The 12,208-nt window shown below is 34.7% G+C and overlaps 1 protein-coding gene across 6 annotated transcripts in view; it reads left to right on the top strand.

Moving 5' to 3' along the window:
- The window catches only part of LOC101737965 (rab11 family-interacting protein 4), a 102,282-nt gene that overhangs the window by 60,489 nt on the left and 29,585 nt on the right, over positions 1-12,208 (top strand). For all 6 annotated transcript variants that reach the window (XM_012695034.4, XM_062671120.1, XM_021351573.3 and 3 more), the window contains 2 exons: positions 719-757; positions 1,087-1,204. In XM_012695034.4, the coding sequence (XP_012550488.2) occupies positions 719-757; positions 1,087-1,204 (157 nt within the window). The remainder of the gene's footprint in view (positions 1-718; positions 758-1,086; positions 1,205-12,208) is intronic.

Raw genomic sequence — 12,208 nt, 5'->3', positions numbered from 1 at the left:
AAATAATACATTACATTTAAAAACAACACGTACTAACTGTATTTAGGATAAATTATTATTTACTTTTGTATTCGTGAGTCGTGAATATAATAAAAAAATACTTTGACGACTTAATCTCGTGTTTAGTATTTTCATTTTTATTATTTCCGATTTTTTGTATACTTTTCGATTTTCGTGGTCACGGACCACTGAATAAAGGTATTTTTTTTATTAAAATTAGGATATATTACATGTAATTTCACTTTAACCTAAGTGGAAAACCGACTCTATGCAATTAAACAGATAACTAATTCAAAGACTATTTATATGTAGACAATGTAACGTCTACAGTCATCGAACTCACTCGCTTTTACCTCTATCATTTCGATGATGGTAACTCAAATCACTTTTTTTTTGCTTTACGTTGATTAACTGCTATTACTCAGGAAACGCTAAAGATGGCTCTGTTTTTTACTAAAGCACAACAAAATTTTTACAATAATATCTGAGTAGTCTGTGGTTGCGGCGAAGTCCAGAGATACCTGGGTCTTATTGTAAAGGCCAACCCGAACTACATAAAGTAACAACTGAACTTTATTTTTATACTTTACCAAATGACACAAATACTAATTGAAAGCGACTAAATCGAGTAACCATCCTAAAAATGTAGGTAGGTAATATCAGGGAATTGTGAACATTGGTTTTATTTTACTCTTACACGATCATTCTCTTGTTTCAGCTCGGGGAAGCGACAGATTGGTTCCAATGTCCTAGCAAGGTAAATCTTACTTTTCTACATAATTAATTTATTCTCTTAATACAAATTAATTATAATAATTTAACTGAGTACCAAATATTTAGTCTATATCCTATATCTACTACTAACGCCATCTGTTCACAACAGAGGTACCGAGAAGCAAATTATTATATTTGAATCTCATTACTCTGAATTGTAGAGAGCGCTGTGAAGTTAAAAAGAGTTTCGACAGATGGCGCTGTATTGTTGCCTTTTACAAAAACAGATGTCGCCACATGCTTCAAGTTTAAAGCCTTCAAGATATTAACTACCTGTATTAATAAATTAGTTAATGAATGCAATTGTTTCAGCCAATTGTACCGGTCGTCGTCGTTCAACTCGTCCGGCTGCGGGTCGGGCGGGGAGCCGGCCGACGACATGTACTCAGACGTTTCGCTCGAGGAAGACGTACAAGGACTCAACTACAAGGTGAGTGACCTTATTTTTTTATTTTTTTTCTACCTAAGCCTTGAGTGGCTATAACAACGTAACCTTAACTAGTAGGTCAGCTCACGGGACTCAAACCTGACGGGTGAGTGACCGCTTATCCTTACAATGCATTTATAACAGCCCTTAATCAGCTAAACTGTTGCTACTTTGTAATTAAATTTAATAGGTTTAATGACTTAAGACATTATACTATTGTGGAAGCACTACAATTATCTACTAAAGACTTAATTACCGCAGTTATTGTCTTTTGAATATTGCATTTTCATTTTGTTCCTTTGAAACAAAAAATAACACTAAGTATCAGATTATTGACTCTGTGAGCCCCGACGAAATGTGTCTAATGTGACAGCAGCTATTACAGTCTTCAGTCTTATAAATGAATGAATATCATTCATTACGTAATAGCGTTAACTGACTGACTCACAGATGCGACATACACACAACATCCTGTCGATTGTATAAATGAGCAGTAATATTTAGATATCGTATGACTTAGTAATGGGCTTCCTACGAGCATCAACATAAGCATTGAATGTATTTATTCATTTGTGTTGAAGTATATTGTAGAACTCTACTTCCAACAGTCAGGAAATAATAAACAGATTGTAGTAATTTACTTAATTCTGTATTGCTTTATTTGTAACTCCACTTTTACAATCTTTAGACATCTGCTCACTACCGAATACACTGATTTCTGACCCGTTTTTTCAGACTACCGCCTTTTTTATTATGTCATGTCCCCACTACTGTAATTTTTCCCACCAACAGTGTTGCTATTTGGCAATCCGAAAATTGCCTTAACATTAACAAATTTAATTATTTTACAACAAACCTTACAATATGACAGTCGTTATAGGTAAGACAGCAGAGGAAAGTCGTTATTCTAAGGGTCGCCGCAAACGGGCCAAACGCGACAGTCACAAACGCCGCCACGAGAAGCTAGAGGCGGCTACAAAGGTAGCTGAAGCGCACGACAGCCACTTTTTTACTGGTGGTAGGACCTCTTGTGAGTCCGCGCGGGTAGGTACCACCGCTCTGCCTATTTCTGCCGTGAAGCAGTAATGCGTTTCGGTTTGAAGGGTGGGGCAGCCGTTGTAACTATACTTGAGACCTTAGAACTTATATCTCAAGGTGAGTGGCGTATTTACGTTGTGGATGTCTATGGGCTCCAGTATCCACTTAACACCAGATGGGCTGTGGAGCTCGTCTACCCATCTAAGCAAAAAAAAAAAACTTACGGCCGGTAATCGACACTTGCGATCGGTGACTGCTACTTTTTGTAGCCCATGCCCGCAATATCATAATGGACTCTGACGAAGAAGGTTTAATTGCGCTCCTTCTGTTTCTCCTTCTTACTCTTCGAATTGAACAGATTATCTGTGGTAAGGGAGAGAGGGTTGGGGAATCGCGCGCGGGAATCGAGTGGCATGTGGGGGCGTTTTGTATCTGCGCTTAGTGGCCGGTGCGGGCCACAATAAACGAGCAACGAAGATATGCAGCATGTGGCGGCCACCAGAGTAAATCGTGTGCGGCGAATCCATATTAAATTTATGAAAATTACAGGAAATATGCCGGTAGCGGCGTTTTGTTATTGTGGCCGGTGACCCGTGTACGGCGACCCTTATGTGATTAGAACTTTGATCTCTTGATCGTACGTAGGCGGCAGCATTTACGTAATAATTAATGACCTCGTCAACCACTGGGTTGCAACCGAGATAAGCATCACAAGTATCTGGATTGATAAAAATCACACGACCACGCGCTATAACGAACGTATAGAATTCCATCCAATTTTATCTTTAGCTGAAATATGTTTTATTACCTACCTATTACCTATTACCTATTACCTACATATTATTATGTCGACAATGAAATTAAATATCAATAATTTTAAATTCATTTGTTACTTTAAACTAATTGATTTTCATCAAATTTTCGCTGTTGCCTAAATGCACTTTCATTACTACGCTAAATTCAAAAGAAAAGCCTGAACTATCATCGTGGACGATCAAAAACTCACGACAGTACAATACGATGATTCATTCACGTACACTTTAGGTGTACGTAAGTTAGATTGTCTTCTGAGAAAATTTCGTAGATTCTAAGGAAAATTAGGTATTTTATGTGTCATGATTGTTTCCATTCATTAGAGCTGTATTTTCTTAACTTAATGACGAAATTCTTCAATGATTTGTCGTAGGAATTTCCCGGTGTGTTTTTGAATTTATACCTGGGTCACTATTGGCATAACACGATCATGCTCCTTATTAGGTCACGCTAATAATTATTAAAGTAACGTCCACTTAAATCATATAAACTTGAAACAATTCGAATCGACTATAGTCAAAGATTTAGGCTAATGTTACGGTAAAAATACAATTAGACAAGCAAAATCACTAAAACCGTAATAATATTAGAACTTCACCCAATAATTCTAGTCTGGGTTTGCGTTTGGCAAACCAAATGCGCAAATAACATTAATAGCCGCGTGCAATTTTACTGCGTTTATTTTATTGGGGGAAAACAGCAAACTGTCTCATTGTCTTTTCAATTTTGTATTCTACCATAATAAACAGTTAAAAGTACTTGAGAAAGTTTCTCAATCATATTATTATGTTAAAGACCCTTCAGTGTTGAAATCGTTTAACCTAGACGTGATGGCGGAATTTGTACTTACCACAGTTACAACTACATTTTTTCTTTTGTTAATGGTATCATCTGTCCTTAAGGAATACTCGCTAATCCCAAATGGGGACTATTCACTGTTTTATTACTGACAGTTATCTGCACTGCGTACATATTGACCGTTTCGTAGCAGCATATCAGGTATTTATTTATTATCTACTAAGAAGTTCCTACGGGTTGACTAGCGTAGAGTAGGTACATTTTGTCTTCCCTTTTTAAAATCAATCTTCAAATATATATTTTTAGACAAAATTACAATTGAGAATCTTATCGCTTAAGGCAATTCAGACAATAACATGGATAAGGATAGAAAAAAGAAAAATGTAGATACTATCGTTCTTTGTGCTATAGTACTTCTATAAATTACTGTTTAAAACTATTACTCATAAATATCCAAATTTATTAATTTGTTTTTTTTTTTTACTGTCAAACGGCGATGACCATCATTTAATTAAGTAAATAAGCAATTAAGTACCCTTCAATTCCGTGAATTAAAGTCCTTGACGTAATTACATTTAGTATCATAGAGTAGGTCCAGTTGAAATAGCCAATGATGCAAAGATCACTAAAATAACCAACCTCGTTACAAATTCAATCACATTTTAAAATAACTTTGTTTAGTAATAGTAACACAAGGTAATATATGCAATTCGTTCCAAAGAAACACTTTAGTCTAATTTTAATTTCATTTATTATAGATTTCTTTATCTCGCATAACGATAACATACATTGGTCCCTACTATTCACATTACATAATAATATGTAAGTATATATCCCTATAGGGTCACCAGTTTATAAAGAAACAACACAGAAGATCTTCGTGTAGTTAATGTAAGCCGAGGGCTTTTAACATTTTCGTTCGGAACTTGTATTATTTATGTCTATTTTATTTTCAAAAAATTGTAGGCGAATCAAGGATGCGATTAACGCGTTTTGCTTTGTTTGCAAATCCAAAAGTAGTGTAGTAGTACCTAATTATAAAACTTAGTAATTATATTATAATATATTATCCTGTCTTAATATGCAACACTGTAACGCTGTCAAACTTAAAGGTTTTTTTTTAAACTTCTATTCTCGACTATTTAATTAGCGGGATTCAAATTTTTATCGGAATTCTATTATATTATTAGCTACTGCTACAATCCCTACCTTATTCTACTCCCACAGACTCCCACTATTTCCTATCACGGACAGTGATGCTCGCCCGTCTTTGTGTTCACACATTCTCGGTCTGAAGAGAGGTATAACTGAAATATAATCCAATTAAAACTTCGGATTAATGCTGAAATTAAACGGTCATATGTCAGATTATAAAAAGGATTTAAAAAAGGTACATAAACTACATGACACTGCGTGTACTTTTACACAAAGGCTGCTACTGAAAGGGCGGTTTGTGGGCTCGCGAATTGGTAGATACTATTCCTATATGCTACACTTGAATAACGTAATAAGGTTCGCTAAAGTGGGCTTCCCCGACATATTTACCTCAAAATTCCTTTGTTCAATGACGTCATTTAAAGATTGTGGGTTTATTTGTATGTTAAATTTGTCTATGTTTGCTTGTTCGTTTTTATGCTTTCCACGTCATTCTCAGGTTGAATTAAAACTTATACCGTTTGTTTTAAATTTATTTATTTCAATAAATGGATGTGTTTCGTTAAATATTTCACGACGGACAAACCGCAAGCTGTCGCCGCGTCGCCATATTTTGATTGTAATAAATTTCAATTACCGATGATATTTAGTGCGAATTTCAATTTCATCTCATGACACAAGGTCGAGTTGGCGTGCGGCCAATTTCAAAAATAAACATTCACGTACTGACTTAGTAAATGGATTTATTTCTTCCATATATTTATTCATGATGACATCACGCGGAAACATTGGCTCTCAAATAATTGTTTAAGTCTGTTATAAAAATTTATGTTTGAAGAAATGCAGCCCAAAAATGAATATACGAATTTTTGGCGCCATATACGGATAAATTGGCAAAAGTGTGTGTATAATAATGGACGTAGGGTTAATAATTGTTACCTAATTTATCGACAATAGAGTTATTTTAATAAATAATGGGAATATCAGTGTGAACAATAAATATATTATATTTTTTAATTTTGCTGATAAATGCCTTTAAATGTTATAATTATTATAAAACATGGAAGTTTACACAATTATAACAAATTTCATAAATTATATATGTATGTACTGTATCTTTACTTGAAAATATAATTGTACCAATCTCATATCATATGAATGCAGCCGTTGAGGGGGAGAGAGGGGAGCATTGGAGGGGGGGAGAAACCTTAATAAGTTATTCAGTATACAAATACAAACTATACAAACAACAGCAAAAATCAAACCGGCGTCGGCTTACCGGGCAATAAGAGCCATCTTCACTTTGTCGTTTAGTATCAACAGATAAATAGAAGACTCCTTGCACAAACAAACCATATTGAAGGGTGAAAGGCTAGGTATTTGGTCTAGGCGATATTTTGTAGCAAATTTACAGGAGAGCCATTTAGAGTTTAAAATATGGAAAAAATATCATACTAAAAAAATCTTTAGCTATTTGAATGGAGTAAACTTAATTGAAGTTCAATTAAAAACATCGAACTGTTGATGCAAATCTATACTAATATTATAAATATAAAGCTGAAGAGTTTGTTTGTTTGAACGCGCTAATCTCAGGAACTACTGGTCGGATTTGAAAAATTCTTTCAGTGTTCGATAGCCCACTTATTGAGGAAGGCTATAGGCTATATAACATCATGGTAAGGCCAATACAGAATAAAGAATGTTTCAAAATAGGGGTTTAAATAGCTCCTTACCATTCTATAATTCAAAAATGCTTTCACATTCTACGTTTTTTTTTTATTGCCCTTGTAGGCAGACGAGCATACGGCCCATCTGATGGTGAGTGGTTACCGTCGCCCATGGACTTCAGCAATGCCAGGGGTAGAGCCAAGCCGCTGCCTACTGCAAAGGAAGTGGGGGTAAAGTTTAGCGTTTTGTCAAAGTAACTATTCCACGCGGACGGAGTCGCGGGCAAAAGCTAGTAACAAATAAAACGCACCTTTAATTATAAAGAGAAATGTCGTTTAAATCAAACACCCTTTTAACCCTCGATATTATGTGCCTAAACGACGCTACAGAGCGTTATCCAGTAATACGTCATTTCCAAAAACACACACACGTACTCATAAAGGAAATGCTATCAAATTATGATGATTATGTCATAACGTACTTTTACTGTCATGAACATTGTTCAATGACCCCGTTATGGTTATGCCTTGAATATTGCCAAAGAGTAAACAATAGACGAACCGGTTCATTTGTCAGTCGATCCTAGTGCCGTCGATGAAGGCCGGAAGCCGTCCCTCAGCGCGCCATTTCCGGTCAGATTCGTGCCTCTTGTGTTTGATAAATGTTTTAATTATAAAATGATGTACGCTGTTATTATTGTTCCGATTTTTAAAAAAGGCATTAAAAATGGAAGTCATTTAACTTAGGATCACAATAGTTTATATTTATTATGGAAAGCTATTTTAAAATGATAAATAAAAGAAGGAAGTACCTATATAATTTTCTCAAAATTATATAGGTAATTGAAATTTGCGTTAACTACAAAAAGTCTTTCCCAAAGCTAATGCGACCATCAATAATATCTATGCTACCGTTTCCTTGGCTTTACATAGCTAATATACATTCAATCATTGCTTCTAGAATGAAATACAATCAGCTAAAACAGTGAATCTTATTTTTCAAGATGTCAGATCTTGACACTCTTCACTTTTTCAGAATTTCCCTACGTGAAAACGCTTATCTGGAAAAATCGCTTTTAATAAGACAGCCTATTGAATAAATCATAACTCCATATTGACAGATTTTCAGGGTTTTTTCATGTTTTAGGGTACTGCCTCTCGTTTCATTAATGAAAAATAATATTTGTATAACAAAAACTAAAAACAGTATTTCCATATTATTTTATAGGGCTGTACTTGTACTTGTTAATATAAACTGCAACCAATCCGTATAAATAAAACGGGCATTAGAAGCCCTACATCGCTGCAACCGTGGGCGGACACACTCAATTGTAAACCGACAATACTATAATTCCTACAAATTGAAGAAACTCAAGCCTTAACCCGTTGTAATAAGGAATATAAAGTGATTTTCCCGGTTTCATTCACGCTATGTCACTGTTGTACCAGACAATAAGTCTTTAGTGAAACTCTAGGAATGGTATTGGAATCTTCAATAATACGACCCACATAGAATTTTCTTTTCGTCGTTTATCAGCAAAACATGTCTGAGTTTTCCAATAAGCTCTGGTGTATTTTCAACTAGAGCAATTCATTCATAAATTGCATTACTTTTTCTTCTTATCCGATATCCCAATAGATGACTTAAATGCGACGTTAATTGTGACCAGCTTCAACTCTTGAGGCGACGACTTCTTTGCCATAGTATACGATTGGGAAGTGAAGATATAAATCATTGAATATGCCATTTAAGAATGTATTATACGGATGTCACTACTTCTGACTATAATACTTCCTGTATTAGTAACTAGTAGAGAACGAAGTCGAGTTATCCTGCGAATAAATATATCAGTAACCATAATACCATTGCAAATCGTTAACGATCGTAATGACACATGTGTTACTCTCGCAGTGTATAATTAACCAAGTGGTTATACGCACTTGGTCTAAAAGTACATTAATACAATGGCATAGTTGCGTGCTGTAGGAGAGCCACGTGGGTGGTAGGATAACTGTGTCAAGGCTGATAGGAGCCGCGTGAAATCTTTTAGACGTCTGAAATAACTAGCTATTGTCGAATCAGAGGAGGAAATGAAAACTGACAAAGAACTTAATTGATTTGATGATGCGTTAAATCGTTAACCTTAATATCGATATTCTTTGTTTGGTCGACCAATTTAAGTACTAATAGGTGGAAAATGAATTGAAATTACAATTACACGTATTATAACCCCGCATGGTTAGGGACCGCCATCCCATTTCTTTCCTAAGGCAGTCATGCATTTCGGATTGTAGGGTAGGACAGTTGTTATACAATGCAATCGAGAGTTCGACCTCATGTCTCAAAGAGGATATCGAAATTCTCGTTCTGATGTCTATGAGCTCCGGTATCTCACATTACACCAGATAGGCTGCGAGTTCGTCCGCCCACATACATACGCACTAGAGAAAAAAAAACCTGTCATTGATAATTGTACTATCGCAGTTTTATCGCTAAATTCATTTATCCAATTAACTACGAACACTGCCCTGAAAAAAATGTAAGACAGCATTTCTAAATTAGGATTGTGGTACTTGAAAATAACAGATGCCGAAACGCACGGGCGCTATTGATAAAACAGATTTGTAAATGTTTTTTTCATCTCGAATCTCCATCGATCAATTGTTATCAGGGATCTAACAAACAACACACAGCCATTCTTCCGTTGCTTGTGCCAGTTTGTTGTGAAGTACGTATAGTTAAATTACAGGCAGCTTTTGAGTCCCAGTGTGGCTGTCACCATCTTGACTATTGCGTCTGCTAAACAATTAATTTTCTGTATCGAAAGGTAGATTTCTCTACGTATATCTCAAGACAAGGTAACTTCAATCACTTTATTTTTACTGGTGGTAGGACCTCTTGTGAGTCCGCGCGGGTGGGTACCAGCGCCCTGCCTATTTCTGCCGTGAAGCAGTAATGCGTTTCGGTTTGGAGGGTGGGGCAGCCGTTGTAACTATACTGAGATCTTAGAACTTATATCTCAAGGTGGGTGGCGCATTTACGTTGGGCTCCAGTAACCACTTAACACCAGGTGGGCTGTGAGCTCGTCCACCAATCTAAACTTAAAGAAAAAAAAAGAAAATGGTATCTATGGACTCCGATAACCGCTTAACAACAAAGACCATCAAAAATAAATAAATTAAAACATTTGGCTATAAATTGTATTTAGTACGGTTTATTCAGTTACATATTTGCCTCTTTACTTTTTGGGAGAGCAGACGAGCATACGGCTAAATTAGTGATGAATTTGTTTATTAATTTAAAAATAACAATTAAGTTAATAACTAATAATTTTTTCGTAATGTACCTAAACCTAGCTAATTTGGTTGAAGCAAGGCTGGGGAACGTATAAAAAAGTTATTCACATGATTAAAGTTGCATCTAATTCGGAATAGCAATATTGTTATGCCTTTTTAATTTCACCCCGAGGAAATGGTCGATTAATTGAAAAATTAATTAATTGAATAATTATCTATGACTTTCTTGAAGATTCGTACCTACATATTTCACGACACACAGCATATTTCAAGACAGGTAACGTCAATTACCTTATAGTGTCTAAGGACTCCAATAACCGCTTAAGATAGAGCAAGGCTGGGGGAAGTATAAAATATGATTTACGTGATTAAAGTTGCATCGATTTCGGAATAAGAATACTAAGTCACGACTGTTTAATGTCACCCCGAGAAAATGGTCGGTTAATCGAAAAGCAATCATAATTCATGACTTTGTTGACCATTGACAAACAAGCTGCCAACCTTGTAGATTCAAACACATATTTCACGACACACAGCATACTATAATACCTTTTTATTATGTCTACATAAAACTATACTTGTATTATGAATTCTACAAAAATCTGTATACGTAATTTTGCAGTCTCGAAACATGATCTTTTACGTATATCGTTAAACTTTAGGATCAAACTCTACAATTTCACACATCTGCTAACAATACAATAGTATATACAGTACGAGTAATAACAGTGAATAATAAAAAAAATATTGAACCAAAATACAATTTTGAAGAGTAGAGAAGAGTATTCTTACGACTGCAAATAATTTAAACTGTGTTGGAGTCATAATGCCCACAATTAGGATATCATAGATGCTAAAATATAATCTAAAAAGAATCTTAATTAAAGTATATAAAGTTAATAACAAAAAGAATAAAAAAATTAAAACATACACTAAAAGAGTTTCAACACAGAAAAGTCTTTGTTCACTATCGATTAATGTGAAATTAATTCCTTTTTCAGCCGTTACTTGCTTACTCCAGTTTGCCTTATCGTATTCGCCCTTCATCGATTTCCTTTAACACGCAATATTTATGAATAAACATGCTGAATTTGGTATTTATGAAGTACATATGTTTTGCGTTAGTTGATGTTTATTTGAGTATCGATAACGGGGTGCACAGTTAAACAAAATAGGAATAACATACTGTTTAGTACAGTTATTGATTTCTAAGGAAAAGTGTTTTGAAACTAAGTAACAAACGAACAAACTAACAAAAATGAAAAGGAAAGAACACTAAACGGTATGTTAAAAACGGGTACTTTACCCGATCAGACGAAAGCTAAAACTATATTATACCAACTTTTTTTATCAAAGGAAGATGTTCCTTTAAACCTTCAGCAACATATAAAAATGTAGCTGAATTAACAAACTATTTTTTTTATGCAAATGCTTTGACTCTTCGAGAAAATTAAACGAAACAGAAACTAAAATATTCCTTAATAATGATAAATGAAATCTGAGATCATTCTTTTAAAAAGGGGCATTTTTTAATTTTCCAAAAAACGGGTAATCTTTCACGATTTTCAAAAAATCACATCACATAACTACTCGTTTAATGGGAGTTTTTATTCTGCATTTCTAATGATATAAACTGTTTTCAAATAAAAAGATAATGTCCGAATTTGAGGCTCCAAATCATACAATATCTCAGTGGTCCCAGTGAAGACTATCTTTCAAATTCACAATGATGATTTATTCGACGACGATCCGGGCTCATCTCCAAAATGACTAACGCCCAAAAATAATGCTTTAGTTATTTCCGAGAATTATATAAACAATTTTTATTCGCAAAATATTTAAGGTTCTTGGGTTAAATATAAAGAAAAGGGGAAAATGTAAAGAAAATTTAAAACGAATTACACCTGGAACGCGGCCAAATCGCTAGAAACGAGGGCCATACTTTGTACAACAAACACGTGCAAAACATATGTAACACATATTCTTGAACAATCATCAGCCTAAACTGAGAAACTGTAGAATTGTAACGTTTCTAAGGCAGATGGGTGACTTATCAAACGGATATGATTGTTTTCAGGGCGCGAAAATTATTATATCATCCAACTGAGGACCTCCGATTTCTTGATCAGCGTTCAGAAATTTACGTTTATCATATCTATCTCTTTTATTAATAAGTCTATATAAGAATGACTATAACATAATAAGCTATGTCCTTTTGTTCGTTTATGTAAAAAGTTTG

The sequence above is a fragment of the Bombyx mori genome, chromosome 11 (assembly GCF_030269925.1).
Source record: "Bombyx mori chromosome 11, ASM3026992v2".
Classification (NCBI taxonomy): Eukaryota; Metazoa; Arthropoda; class Insecta; order Lepidoptera; family Bombycidae; genus Bombyx; species Bombyx mori.
Note: the sequence above shows the minus strand (reverse complement) of the source record. Positions and strands in the feature narration are given on the sequence as shown.